The sequence below is a fragment of the Natator depressus genome, chromosome 1 (assembly GCF_965152275.1).
Source record: "Natator depressus isolate rNatDep1 chromosome 1, rNatDep2.hap1, whole genome shotgun sequence".
Classification (NCBI taxonomy): Eukaryota; Metazoa; Chordata; order Testudines; family Cheloniidae; genus Natator; species Natator depressus.
In genome coordinates this window covers 195888866-195904252 of record NC_134234.1, presented here as the reverse complement: position 1 = coordinate 195904252, position 15387 = coordinate 195888866, and the positions used below count along the sequence as shown (strand labels likewise).

Genomic DNA, 15387 nt, shown 5'->3' with positions numbered 1-15387 from the left:
ACATTTTGCCCAGTGGTTAAAGCACTTCCTGGGATGTGGCAGAGACAGGTAAAAAATTAATAATCTGAATAAGTGTATGTCAAGTTATATAATTTCTTAAATGTGTATAGATATTGTGTATCCTCCTGGTTAATATAAAGAAGTAACAAATTGGGTGACTGGGCAAAAAAATGGCAGATGAAATTCAATGTTGATAAATGCGAAGTAACACACATTGGAAAACATAATCCCAACTATACATATAAAATGATGGGGTCTAAATTAGCTGTTACCACTCAAGAAAGAGATCTTGGAGTCATTGTGGAAAGTTCTCTGAAAACATCCACTCTATGTGCAGCGGCAGTCAAAAATGCGAACAGAATGCTGGGAATCATTAAGAAAGGGATAGATAAGACAGAAAAAATCATATTGCCTCTATATAAATCAATGGTACGCCCACATCTTGAATACTGCATGCAGATCTGGTCGCCCCAGCTCAAAAAAGATATATTGGAATTGGAAAAGGTATAGAAAAGGGCAACAAATGATTAGAGGTATGGAACAGCTTCTGTATGAGGAGAGATTAATAAGACTGGGACTTCTCAGCTGGGAAAAGAGATGACTGAGGGGCGGATATGATAGAGGTCTAGAAAATCATGACTGGTGTGGAGAAAGAAAATAAGGAATTGTTATTTACTCCTTCTCATAACACAAGAACTAGGGGTCACCAAATGAAATTAATAGGCAGCAGGTTTAAAACAAACAAAAGGAAGTATTTCTTCACACAAAGTGCAGTCAATCTGTGCCAGAGGATGTTGTGAAGGCCAAGACTGTAACAGGGTTCAAAAAAGATCTAGATAAATTCATGGAGGATAGCTCCATCAATGGCTATTAGCCAAAATGAACAGAGATGTAAAACCATGCTCTGAAGCATCCCTAGCCTTTGTATGCCAGAAGCTGGGAATGGGCGACGGGGGATGGATCCATAGGCGCCAACTTCTCCTGGTGCTGGTGGGTGCTCGTGGCCCCTCTGCCCCAACCCCACCCCTGCTCTGCCCCCTCCCGCCCATGCCCTGTCCCCATTCCAACCCTTTCCCCAAATCCTGGCGCTACCTCTTCCACACCTCCTCCCCTGAGTGCGCCGCGTTCCTGCTCCTCCCCCCCTCCCTCCCACAGCATGTTACTCCGCGAAACAGCTGTTTCGCTGCAGCAAGCGCTGGGAGGAGAATCGGGGATGGTGTGCTCAGGGGAGGAGGTAGAGGCGAGCTGGGGTGGGGGGCGGGGCAGGGAGCTTGGCTGCCGGTGGGTGCAGAGCACCCACCAATTTTTCCCCATGGGTGCTCCAGCCGCGGAGCACCCATGGAGTCTGTGCCTATGCATGGATCACTTGATGATTACCTGTTCTGTTCATTCCCTCTGAAACACCTGGCATTGGCCACTATCAGAAGACAGGGTACTGGGCTAGATGGACCTTTGGTCTGACCCAGTATGGACGTTCTTATGTTCTTAAATTTAGTGTAAATGCTCTGTTTAGTTGCAAATCAAAAAAATGTTTTAATAGTTACCAACTAATGAAAATCAACCTTTAATGGAAAATAACTAAAAAGTACACATGCAAAATAAGATTTAAATCAATTATTTTAATCAAGTTTCCTGCTTGCTGATTTAAAGCATGATTAAAACTGGTGATCTAAATCACTTTGACTTAAATCAATCCACCTTGATTTAAAGACACTTCCTTCTGAAGGATTAGATTTGATGGTCTTTAGTTCCCACCTACCTTAAACACTATTACGTGTCATTTTATGACAAATAAGGCCAAATTGTCAAAGCCTGAAGAGCTGCCTACATGTGAAAAACTCACACATGCATGTGTACAAACACCTCAGGGAACTGGGTGCATGAGTTTATTGTGGAAGCAAACACCTATAATTAAGTTTCAAGCACAAATGTGGGTGTCCGCTCCAGAACTGTGGCCGCACATAGCCTTCCACTTCTATTTAAGTCTGATCTGCCAGATGGTGTTTATGTGGTTTGTGCTATAAAACCATGAACTCAGTGGTTAATTTTTTTTTTAAACCCATATAGTATTTCCCTTAGTTTGGTTTGTCAGAAGTGCTCTGTGGCAACTTGAAGTCAGAACATCATTTTGCATTTGATTATGCAACTGTAAATGGGTGGTTTCACCTGCCTGCTCCTAACACAGCACACACACAACAGATATTGCAGAAAGTGAACCCCACTTTCATTCCTGGGCTTTGCCTTCTTAAATAAACTAAGGCAGAAATGTGCTTACAAATGTAAACATTAGGCCTGAACCCACAAAGATATTTAGGTGCCTAAGTCCCATTTTTAAGCACCACTGTGCTCCACAAAACCCACTCTCTGCTGCTGCCTAACCCTGTAGGCACCTAAACTCATTTGGTGCATAAGATTTGCAGTAAAGTTCTTTAGACACCCATGTTTCTATCTCTGAGCATGCACACTGCTGCTTCACTCTACGCGTCCGGACACCTGTCTCCCACTTACGCTCCAGCATGATCCACAAACAAGGGGAAGACAGGCGGCAGAACACCTATCTAGCCGGCCAGACCTGAACTGATAAGCATCAGAGACCACCTAGCTCTATACCAAACAATTCGAGGAAGGGGAAAGGACCTTCCAGTCCAGTGGTTAGTTACTCACCCCCAAGATGTGGGAGACCCCTGCTTCAAGTCCCCCCCGCCTGATAAAGAGTGGGGATTTGAACAGGGGTCTGTCTGTTGCCTCTCAGGTGAGTGTTCTAACCACTGGGCTGTGGACAATTCTGATGTGAATCATCCCAATCTCTCCTGTTTGAAGTTGTTCCACTGTAAGGAAATAATTTAAATATTAATTGGGCTAGAGAGAGACTCACTCTGTAATCCAGTGGCTCTAGACCACTCACCTGAGAGATGGCAGACCCTTGTTCAAATCCCTTGTTTTTATCAGGCAGAGTGGGGGGATTTGAACCAGGCATCTTCCACATCCCAGATGAGTACCCTAACCACTGAGCTAAAGGAAGAAAGGGAGGTCCTCCCCTTCCTCCATTTTACATGGACTTGGTCAGATGCTTAATTCATTCTCTCAAGAAATGTCTTAGGCATGTAAGCCACCTAACTCCAGAAGAGGGTTTCCCGGTTGTTGATCACTAGCAGAGATAGGCGCCTCCCTGCAGCCTGGATTTAGTAGCCTATCTCCAGGAGAGGAGGAGGGCTAGGACACACTCTCTTGTCAGCATCTCCCATTGACTAGCTTAGGTGGCACCACGCCTAGCATGTTGGCTTATGTGGAATGCATTCTAAGACACCTATCTCTCCCCATTCATTGTATAGGGAGCCAAGGTGCCTAGCTTGCATTTTATGGATCCCATTGTTGTTCCGGTGATTTTTTTTTTCTAGACACCTAAAAGTTAGGCATTGCAATGCTCAGTATTGCAAATGCCTAAGCCCTTTCATGTATCCAGGCCTTCTCCCTCAAGCTTTATTCTGAATGGGCTGATTTCTCCATGCAGGATTTCCTCCTCCCCTCCCCATGCACTCTCTCTTCTCACAGAAGAACTCAATGTTTATGTTTTTAAGTAGAACTAGTAAGACCCCACCTGGTGTGGCTATCAGGGTGAGTCAGCAAAAGAGTTATGTATCTCCACACAGGGCCCTAACACCTGATCTCCAGTTGTAGCAGTTTCAATAACTACTAGGTAATGAAGATAGGTATCTTGGAGCAGCACTGAATGATAAAAGTCTTACCAGTGAGAAGCATAGTATTAAGTAGCAAAATTAATGTGAAAGCAACCAGAAGATTTACTTGCAAACCTTTATTTGATCCTACATTTGTGTTTTATTCATTGGTGGGATCTATTGACATCAGTAGAACTAAAAATCGATGTATTGAACTTGATTGTCAAAGTTTCCCACCCTGTCACTGCCGCCTGCTTTAGTTGCCTGTTCAATTTATATTACTTCTTTAATATTCTTTTCTTTTAGGCTGCCGCCTACAGCTATACGAAGAAAAACTGGACTAGAAATGTGTAAATTGGAGCCACCATTTGCGTCTTTATTGAAGTAAGTCCAAATGAGGTTGTGCTAACTGAAGAGAGATTTTAGTTATCAACACATTTTGACCGTTCATATTTTTCATCTTAACTACCCGATCAGATGTGACCCTCAGGGTCAGTTTCCTGAGTACACATGAGCTGCTTTGTGCCACTCTGTCCACACAGAGCAGCTGTGTGGTCACTTTACATCCCCAGGGCGGCACAAAGCAGCCAGAACATACTTATGAATCTGTACTGAATAAAGAATTATATTTAATTATTTAATAATAGTGAATTTATTTCCATAATGGAGACACACAATATAACAGCTTTTCATGCTTGTACAGTAAATAAAGCCCTTGTTTCTAGAACGCAGTCATTCAGGGGCTTCCTCTGATTTTTCAGGGAGCTGTGCTTCCACAGTTGCTTTCAGCATCTCTAAAAATCAACCTATGAAACTGTAAACCTATCACACGCCAATCAATAGGCTAAAGCCCCGGGTCCGATTCTACCCTCACTGAAGGCAGTGGGGTTGCATGGCTATAACTGAGGACAGAATTTTACTTGGGATGTTACTCGGACAGTAATCCAGGGAGATTTTTGTGCATTTAGGGCCTGATCCAAAGCTCACTGAAGTTAGGGGGAATATCACCGCTGACTTGAGTGGGTATTGATATGGGCTCTAAAAGCCCAACATTTGGAGATGCTTTCTTAACATTCTGTGGCAATACCTACAACTCAGTGGAATTGTCTCTAGTTCAAAGGCCAGAAAATGTGCTCATCCAATCAGGAAACAGGATTAGTTACATGGTATTATTTCTAACTACCACAGCTCAAATTTGTGAAAATGGACTTGAGTACACATGGTGAACGGTCTGATCAATCCATAGAGTTAAGAATGAAATAAAATTTGTTGGGTAAATTTTGAACAACAAATACATTTGGGGAAATTATCTGCCTACGGACACCATATGCATAGAAAATACTGGATGAATTTAATCTAAACGATAAATCTCAGTTCAATTTAGGACTGAATAAGGACCTCAAGGACCTGTATGGTTCTGTTTAGTTTGTTTTTTAATGGAAGTATACTTTTATTCTTGAAACTCACATCACATTGAAGATAGAGCTCCAACTTATTCTGGAAATCAATGCATCAAATGAGTCAAAATTAATTCCACCTTTAATGAAATATGTGAGTTTTAATGTCTGTATTTCCATGAACTAAAAAAGTGGGTTACTGATGGTTTACTTTCCATCTCTCCTTGGTGCACAAGGAATGTTTGATTAGCTTCATCCTCAGGCATAACACAACAGCTTCTACTCCATTTAAGGAAGCAAAAGTACAGGTATTTTGGTTTTATTGTAATTTGAGAGGTAAAAGGGAAGAAGAATTAAATTACTCCTCAGAGAATTCTGCACCAAAAAATTAAAAATTATGCGCAGAATATTTTAAACTTCTGCAAAATTCTGCAAATTTTATTTGTCAATAAATAAATGTGGCTCCAGCATGGCAGTGAGGAGCACAGGCCACTGGCTGCACTGAAGTGGGAGATCACCCTGAAGCCCCCATCTCCCCCGGTACAGGGACTAGGCAGTGAGGCTGCACCTGACCCTGACATGGTGCAAGGGCTGGGCCTGCCCCAGAAACACCCCAGGGCCCTACCCCTCTGTGCCAGGTGCACCAAGTGTGGGTGGGCAGGCTCAGCCCAGCAGAATCCAAGTGTGGAGGGGCTTAGAGTGGGAGGATCCAGGTGTGGGGTGAGAGGTTTCTGTGTGGGACAATCTGGGTGCAGGGGGCTCAGTGGGAGATCTAGATGCACAGGGACTCATTGTGGGGTTCTGGGTGGAGGGGCAATGGGACTATGCAGGGGATCCAGGTGAAGGTGGTTGGGGCTCAGGAGAGGGGGTCCGGGTGTGGGGGGCTCAGTGGAGAGGTCAGGTGCTGGGGGAGTGGGGCTTGATGGGGTGGGGCTCCAGGTGCAGCTGCTTGGGGATCAGTGAGGTGGGGGTCTGAGTGTGGGGGGCTCGTCGGAGGGATCCATGTGTAGGGGGGTAGGGCTTGTCAGGGTGAGGGTTTGATGGGCCTGCGTAATGGGGCAGCCCCAGCTGCTGCCAAGGGGATGCTACATGCCAGGCTCCTGCTTCCCCCCACGATTCCCCTATCCCCTTTTCTTCTCCATCTCCCTCTCCTCACTCCCACATTCCCCTCCCCCGCTCTATTCCACCCCCACCCCTTCCTTCCCCACTGCCCCTTCCCCAGACCCACTGCCTGCACTCACTGTTGTGGCTTCCCTTTGCTTCCCTGCTGTTTTCTGCAGGGAAGCACAGGAATATGGGGGGTTGGGGGGTGTCAGAGGTGTTTTCTGCAGGTGTGCAGTCACGCAGAATTCCCCCAGGAGTAGAATTAGGATGCTGAGCCAGATCCTGGGCTGGAGTAAATTATCATAGCTCCACTTTGGAGCTGATTTACAAGGGCCAGATCCTCCACTTATGTCACTTGTTAGATTGGAGGGATGAAAAGATTTTTAACCTTATGGAACTAGGCACTGGAAAGAAACCAGGTGCATTCACATCACAGAGTGAAGAATTAAGGTCCACTTTGGAAGGAGTAAGCTCCATCTGCCCCCGAACAGTAGAGCTTTATTACTAAAGCGACACCATAATATTGACTTGTAGGGTTTGGTGTCATATCCAGGTTGGTCTCTTTATTTCAGATAAAATAACTTATCCATAGTTTTCTTTTGTTGTTAGAATACTGTCAAATGCTTTATTAACATTAAAAATATATGATGTTTGTTTTAGGAAGTAGCAATATTGACTCATTAAACTATGATGGAAGTATTTATTCTGCAGAACATAAAAGCAAGCCCTGAACTAACAAGTCCCAATGAACACTGCTCTGCCTATGTGTCCGTACAGCTGTTACACTAGGCTCCCTCCTTATGACAATATTCACCAATCATTTCTCCATTGTCATTTTAATGCTTTGTTGCTCTTTGAATGATGGTCCCTGTTGCGTTCCACTGAGGGTTTATGCATGCGCCTAGAGCCGGAGAATTTGAAGGTTGAATGGTCTGCTCATTCACCCTTGCTTCGCTTCATGGTTTCCTCCAAGGTGATAAAGGGCAGGGTTGACTGACCGTGCCTCCAGTTTCTTCTCATTGCTGTATGGTCCAGGTCAGAGCTGCTAGTGTCTTGTAGTCTGTGATGCGCTTAAAAAATAAATAAATAAAATAGTTTTACAATTGCATATAGTTAGTTTTATTCTGGTTTTTGCTGTTTTTAGTGTAGTTTAGTGTATAGTCATCATTTTTAAGAGATAAGAGACTTTGGGGAATCTACTTACCGGTGCCGTACCCCCTCACCCACCCCCCCACGCCACCCCCATGCCTAAGTATTGGATTATGCTGAAGATGACTGGGTTCAAGATCTGCGCCTCCTTTCCATGTTTCTTCTCAGTTAGCAACAAGCACCAATACTGCCTCTACTTACTGCTTGGGAGAAGCCCACATTTCATCAAGGTGCAGTATCTGCCTGTCCTTCCCAAGCCATACCTGGTTCTCTGCCTCAAGAAGCACCTCATGGAGGTTGCCATGAGGTTACAGTCAGATCCAGGCTGGGGAGCGCCCCCCGTGCATCGGCCTGAGAATCCTAGGAGCATGCCTCTGACCATGAAGATTGAGTCTTGTTTCGATGGTACCAGTACTACGGACCCCATGCTGGGGCCTCGTCAGGAGGCAAGGAAGCATGCACATAAGCATGGTGTGGTAAGTCTTCCTCCATGCACCTTACATGAGTTCCAGCCATGGAGAAATGGTGTGTTCCAAGGCTTGCAAGCAAGACAAGAAATCACACAGATCAGTGGTACCAAGCACTGAGCCACACATGCCTTCCAAGTCGGCTCCGCTTAACTCAAGGGAACCGTCGATTTCAAGACAGTCCTCTGCTCCTGTTCTAGCTACAGGGAGGTTGGAAATGACGCCAGAGCAACATGAACTCTTCGCCCTGGGGGAACCAAGATCTCCATGCCTTACTCTGCTGCCTGTGCCTGTTGAGGTACGATCTCCAACCCAGGGCTTACCTTGGGCAACTTACGCTTCCACCTATTTGCCTACAGTTTATATGGTCCACCAGCTCCAATGGTACCAACATTGGAACTGGGATCCGAGTTTTCATCATTGGAGGATTCAGATGAAGTGCAAAGGCCACTCATCTCCTACCACCAATACAAGTGCCCTAAGAGACCACCAGCTTCGTGGCGGTACCCTACTTTCCCCCAACAGAGGAGCCACTGGTATCTCACTCCATGGGGCTCTCTGCAGCATCCGCAGGATCCATCCTGTTGGCCATATTGGGGGTCCTGGACTCAATGTCCTCCTTTGTAGCCTTCCCATTCAGCAAGAGAGGGTTCACCCCATCCCTGCTTGGGGCACCCTCAAGTAGGTGTTTGGAAACAGTTTTTGAGGATGAACCACTCAGTCCAGTTCTGACAGTATTGAACAGGAATGATTCCCATCATCCTCTCCAGATGCTGCTGCGACCTCAGCTTCTCCCACACCTGCCAGTTCCAGGATTTCCTACACAGGGTGTCTGAGGACCTTCATATTCCATTGGAAGAGGTACAAGACAAGAAGCATTAGCTTCCGGACATCCTTCATGCCTTGGTACTGACCAGAATTGCTCTACTAATCAATGATGCCATTCTTCAGCCGGCTCGAACTGTTTGGTGTACCCTGACCATTTACACACCTAACCCAAAGGGGGCAGAAAAAAGGTATTACGTACCAGATAAGAGGTCTGGGTTTTTATTCTCCCACCTCCCACTCAATTCCCTCATGATCCGAGTGACAATGGAGCGGGCCAAGTGACAGCACCCACGCTCCACTCCGGCAGACAAGGAGGGCAAGTGGCTGGACCTTTTGGGTTGCAACGTTTTCTCGTTGGCTAGCCTCCTATTTTGGATCTCGAACTACCAGGTCTTGTTGGCCAAATATGATTTTCTCAGTAAATTGGAGAACTTTACTGGCAAAGATTGAGCCCATTACCAGGCTATCCTGGACGAGGGCAAACTTGTCACAGATTGAACAGACGTCAAGAACAGCGCTTCAATCTGCTGTAAATGCAGTGGATACATCTTCGCGCACAATGGCTATGGAAATGGTTGTGCAGAGAGAATTGTGGCTGCATTCATCTGATTTCCCCAGGGAGGTACAAAATACCATAGAGGACCTCCCTTTCAATGAGTCTCCCCTGTTTAACCAGAATTCTAACAGTTCCCTTCATTTCCTCAAGGATTCTAGAGCCATGTTACGATCTCTGGGTATGTATACCCCTGCACCCAAAAGAAAATTCTACCACCTGCACAATGGTTCAGGACTCCCCAGTTTTTCCACCAACAACCCTATAAACCACCTTGCAAGTGACAGAAGACCCAGAGATCCCGTCCTACTGGACCATCTTCACAGCCGTCAGCATCACATGCTCATTTCTCTCAGAAGCGATACTTCTGAATGCACCTAGAGAGCCACCAACCACCATGCCTCCTGCCATGCACCTGACCTACCCCCTTCAGGGTGGTCTAGCACTCTTTTTACCAGCTTGGAGTGCAATAACAACAGATGTGTGGGTCCTGGATGATGTTCGACATGACTATACAATCGAGTTCACAAAGCTACCTCATCCACATCCCCTTCCCCAATCCCTCCTCAGGGACCACACCCATGACAGCATACTCACTCTAGAGGTAGACTCTTGACTGCGGAGGGGACTGATAGAACACATTCCTCTGAACTATCAGAGCATGGGGTTCTATTCCACTTATTTCTGGTACCCAAGAAGGACGGGTGGAGATCAATACTGGACCTCCACCATCTCAGTTGCTTCGTCTGCAAACCCAAATTTCATATGTTCACCTTAGCAGCCATCATGCTGGCACTAGAAAGAGAAAGAGGCATGTGGTTTATGGCTCTTGATATGTAGGATGCCTATTTTCACATAGACATCCATCCAACCCACAGAAGGTTCTTGGGATCACGGTAGGCCCTCAGCACTTCCATTATCAGATCCTACCATTTGGACTTACTATTGCTCCATGGGTCTTCACCAAAGTTTTCTCTGTGGTAGTGGCCCACCTCTGGCCTCAGATCTGTCCACCGTTGGAGGAAAGAGAGCACTTTGGGGGATTGTCAGCAGAAAGTCCATGGTATGTCACTTGAGTGAATAGACTCTCTGGAGCCACAGCTGAAGACAGTGAAGGCGGTGGCCAAGGAGGGATAGGCAAGTCCTGACCAGAACAAAAGGACTGTTAACTAATTGGGCGACAAGTTCCTGCAGGATCTGGAATCTGTCCCTTGGCAGGTAGGCTCATGCTGAGACCATGTTGATAAAGGTCCCTATGAAATCCAGGGACTGTGTGGGCACCAAAGTTGATTTTTTGACATTTACACTTACACCCAGGGAGAAAATGAGTCTGAGTAACATGGAGGTCGAGGCTTGAGCCACATCTCTTGATCGCGCTGCTAGTAGCCAATCGTCGCGATAGGGGAATATAAGGACCCCATGTGCTAGATGTGGGCTTCTGGACAACGCTGTGAAGATGGTAAACTTTATAAAAGCTCATCCCTTGAATTCCTAAATCTTTTCCACTCTGTTATGAGATGGGGAGTGAGCACGTCAATCTATCGCTCCACATGGAGGTTCGATGGCTGTCATGAGGCCAGGCCATGGCAAGTTTCTTGGAACTTCACTCTGAGATCAAGGTATTCTTTACAGACCACCCATTCCCTCTCCCTCACTATCTGCATGATTCAGTCTGGCTTTCACGATTGGGATACTTGTCATATATATATTCTCTCGCCTGAATGATCTAAATCTAGGACTTCAAAGGCTGTGGGGTTGGAGTTATGGAATCACTGATAGGATCACCTATTTGAAGTCGATGCTGAAAAAAAGCTGGAATTCTGGGCTCGCTGAGTGGAGGAAAACAACACTGACATTTTCCCAAACAGGCATGAATTCCTGACAACAAATGAATTACAGTTGCAGGACAGTGTTAAAGCTTGGGAGTCACCTAATTGGAATTGATACGAGCAATCACTCGAAGAACAAATGGTTACTCACCTTCTCATAACTGTTCTTCGAGATGTGTTGCTCATATCCATTCCAAAACTGCCCGCCTTCCCCTCTGTCGGAGTAACCGGCAAGAAGTAATTGAGGAGGCGCCAGGTCAGCAGGGTCATATATTGTGTGCCATGGAGGTGCCACTCCAGGGGGCTCCACAGCCGACCCGATGGGTGCTGCTAGGGGAAAAAGTTTCTGACAACTATGCACGCAGTGCGCACACACCTAATTGAAATGGATATGAGCCACACATCTCGAAGAAAAACAGTTATGAGAAGAGGAGTAACCATTTTTTCTTCAAGATATGTGGTCCCTATCTGTATTCCAGTTCCACCCTCCATCTCCTCTACTGTGGATCTGTTTGATTTGCAGTGGAGAAGGAACCGGAGCATGGTTGGTCCAGCCAGCCCTTTATCGCCTCGAAGGAAACTATGAGGTTAAGCAATGGCACATGCATGGACCAACGGACACTACTACTTTCAAATTCTCCAGCTCTGGACACGTGGTGCTCATGCGTAAACCCTCAGTGGAATACAGATAGGGACCACACATCTCAAAGAACCTCCAGTTACAGGTAAGTAACCTCCTCATCTAAGGCCTGATCCTGCAAGCTGCAGAGCATCTTCTGTGAGGTGCTGCATGTCCTCAATTCTTACTGAAGTCAAATCACATGCACGCTCATTGAAGGGACGTTGTGCATGGAAGTCAATGGAAGGTGAAGGTATTCAGCGCTTTATAGGTTTGGATTTACCAGTTGTATGTTTGTTTGACTTGATTTGGCAACTTACTCCATACAGTTTCTTCCTTTGTGTGATATAATCCTGCTAAACAGCTATTGAGGAGCCTCTGAACGAGCAGATAACCTGTCTCCTCTGTTCAGGTTCTGACACAGTGCCACTCACCATGGAATCTGAGCACCTTCCAAACGTATTAAAGAGAACACAAGGAGATCTCTTCAGAGCAGAGCATCTGGTTAACCTCTGAGAAATCCCTCTCATGTAATTTTTTAAAAACCTTCATTAGATCTCCTCTATTTTGCCTCCAGTGTGAATAAGAGTTTTTTTAATTTTCAAACCAAAGTTAATTGTGGTTGTCGTAGCATATTGCAGACTCTCTCAAACTTGGGGTTAGTTATCTGCTGGTGTGAAGGGGCACAGCTGTATGGATTTCAATGGGTCTGAGCCAGTTTACACCAGCAGAGAATCTGTCCCTCTGACTTTCTTTCTGTTTGAACTTCTGATACTGTTACATTGTAAAACATTTTTCCCCATTCCAGGGGCTGTGCTGTTTCCATGCCTTTATTAGTCTCTCTAAAAAACTGATAGCATGCTATTTAAAGTATGATTTAAAAGGTTTTGAAAGTGATTGCTGGCATTGTTGGTTGATTCAAATGGGCATGTGTGTTTGTATTAAAATTACTTTCTGTTCTCCCCTCCCACCCTTCTCTTAGAGGTCAGCAAATATATCCATTCCTATGTGTTAATGACTTCATGAAAGTAGCACTGTCCAATGGAAATGATAAGATTGAGTTACCTTATGGAATAAAGAGAGCAGGTAAGTATTTATTAGGGATGTGTACAGTATTAAATGTAAGCTATATCAATGGGTATATCTACACTGCACACTAAGCCTAGGTCTGTGGGACCCGGGCTTGTGAACACCAATGTTTCCACGCCTGTACTTGAGTGTCCACATTGCATTGTACACCTGGGTTTACAGTTGATGACCTGGGTCTCACAGCAGTGCTAACATGTCCATACCACATTATGCAGACCTTCTGACTTGAGTCTGCAGCTTGACTATATCCACACTGCAAAGTGGCAGGGCTTGGACCCAAGTCTGGCTCTGACACAACCCCTAGCAGGATCTTAGGACCTGGGTCCTGAGTGCTTGCTGACCCGAATCAGACTGATTTGTGTGTGGAGGGAAGGGGGGCTTGGACTCAAACCTGAGTCAGAGTCCAGGCTTAGTGTGCAGTGTGGACATCCTTAGCATCAATTATTAAATGGATCTTTACTTTTTTTTATTCAGGTACAGTACTATATAATATATACACACTTCTATTGTTAGAGAAGCAGTATGTGAACAAGGGTGATCCAGTGGATATAGTGTAGTTGGACTTTCGGAAAGGTTTTGACAAGATCCCACACCAAAGGCTCTTAAGCAAACTAAGTAGTCACGGGATAATAGGAAAGGTCCTCTCATGGATCAGTAATGGGTTAAAAGATGGGAAACAAAGGGATAAATAAAAGATTAGTTTTCAGAATGGAGAGAGGTAACTAGCTGTGTTCCCCAGGGGTATGTACTGAGACCAGTGCTGTTCAACATAGTTGTAAGTGACCTGGGAAAAGGAATAAACAGTGAGGTGGCAAAGTTTGCAGATGATACAGAATTACTCACGATAGTTAAGTTACAGGCAGACTGTGAAGAGTTACAAAGGGATCTCACAAAACTGGGTGATTGGGAAACAAGATGACATATGAAATTCAATTTTGATAAATGCAAAGTAATGCACATTGGAAAACATAATCCCAACTATACATACAAAATGATGGGGTCTAAATTAGCTGTTACCACTCAAGAAAGAGATCTTGGAGTCATTGTGGACAGTTCTCTGAAAACATCCATGCAATGTGCAGCGGCAGTCAAAAAAGCTAACAGAATGTCAGGAACCATTAGGAAAGGGTTAGATAATAAGACAGTAAATATCATAATGCCACTATGTAAATCTATTGCATACCCACACCTTGAATACAGCATGCAGTTTTGGTCACCCCATTTCAAAAGAGAGAGATTAGAAATAGAAAAGGTACAGAGAAGAGCAACAAAAATGATCAAGGGTGTGAAACAGCTTGCATATGAGGGGAGATTAAACAGAATGGGACTTTTCAGCTTAGAAAAGAGGTGACTGAGGCGGGATATGATAGAGGTCTATAAAATCATGACTGGTGTAGAGAAAGTAAATAAGGAAGTGTTATTTACTCATAACACAATGAGTAAGAATCACTAAATAAAATTAATAGGCTGCAGGTTTAAAACAAAAGGAAGCATTTCTTCACACAACACATGGTCAGCCAGTGGAAATTATTGCCAGGGGATGTTATGAAGGCAAAAATTTAAAACTGGATTCAAAAAAGAATTAGATATGTTCATGGTGGGTAGGTCCATCAGTGGCCATTTGCCAAGATGCTCAGGGATGTAACCCCATGCTTTGGGTGTCCCTAAGCCTCTGTCTGCCAGAGGCTGGGACTGGACAACAGGGGATGGATCACTTGATGACTGCCCTGTTCTGCTCATTCCCTCTGAAACACCTGGCATTGGCCACTGTCAGAAGACAGGATACTGGGCTGGATGGACCTTTGGGCTGACCCAGTATGGCTGTTCTTATGTTCTTGAATTCTTATGGTGTAGCGAGATAAGAGTCAAGTACTACTAAATTCTCATCTCAGCTTTGCCACTTACTCACTGTGTGACCTTGGGCGAGTTGCTTAAGTCCAGACTTTTAAAGGGATTTAGGCATTGCATGTGCACTATGACAAGGCCAAGTGACTTAGACAGCTAAGTCCCATTTTCAAACATGATTTAGGCATTTGTAGCCCGATTTTTAAAAGTGTTTAGGCATCAAAAGATAGGCATCTAAACACTGTTTAAAAATCTGGAAGGAAGACAATGGGATTTAGGCTCTTAGGTGCCAAAATCACTTGGAAATGGGTCATAAGTGCCTTGCAATGCTGACTGGAGCAATCCCTACATACCTTTAAAATTCTGGGCCTTAATCTCTCTGCGCCTCAGTTCCCCATCTGTAGAATAAGGGTAATATCCTTTCTCTACTTCACAGTCATGTTGGGAGGATGGATTCATTAAAGACTTTGAGGCACTCAAATGCTAATGATGATCAAAAGCCATTCAGTTACCTTAGATAGATAAAATGGCTAACAGTGGACCTTTTAAGATGCCATTTGTGATTCTGGTCCAGGATTCTGGTCCACCATATTTACTGTATTCATCTGTGTCTAATAGTCTCAGATCTGTAGTCTCTGAACATGAATCCCATTCTGTTCTCAGACCCAGGCATGCATGAGGGAGGTAAGGCAGCTGTTTATCCTGGAGGAGCTGTAATAAAACTGTATTGTGAACAAACATATAGTCTTAAATTATGGCAACGTTCTGATTCTATTTTCTGGGCAGACAATGAATGGACAAAAGCTATTCTAGCTAAAAATGCTGTGGTC

General features: G+C 44.8%; 1 protein-coding gene across 4 annotated transcripts in view; it reads left to right on the top strand.

Annotated features, from left to right (window-relative positions):
* Positions 1–15387, top strand: part of ST3GAL6 (ST3 beta-galactoside alpha-2,3-sialyltransferase 6) — a 96396-nt gene that overhangs the window by 48745 nt on the left and 32264 nt on the right. For all 4 annotated transcript variants that reach the window (XM_074973549.1, XM_074973523.1, XM_074973539.1 and 1 more), the window contains 2 exons: positions 3984–4061; positions 12606–12709. In XM_074973549.1, the coding sequence (XP_074829650.1) occupies positions 3984–4061; positions 12606–12709 (182 nt within the window). The remainder of the gene's footprint in view (positions 1–3983; positions 4062–12605; positions 12710–15387) is intronic.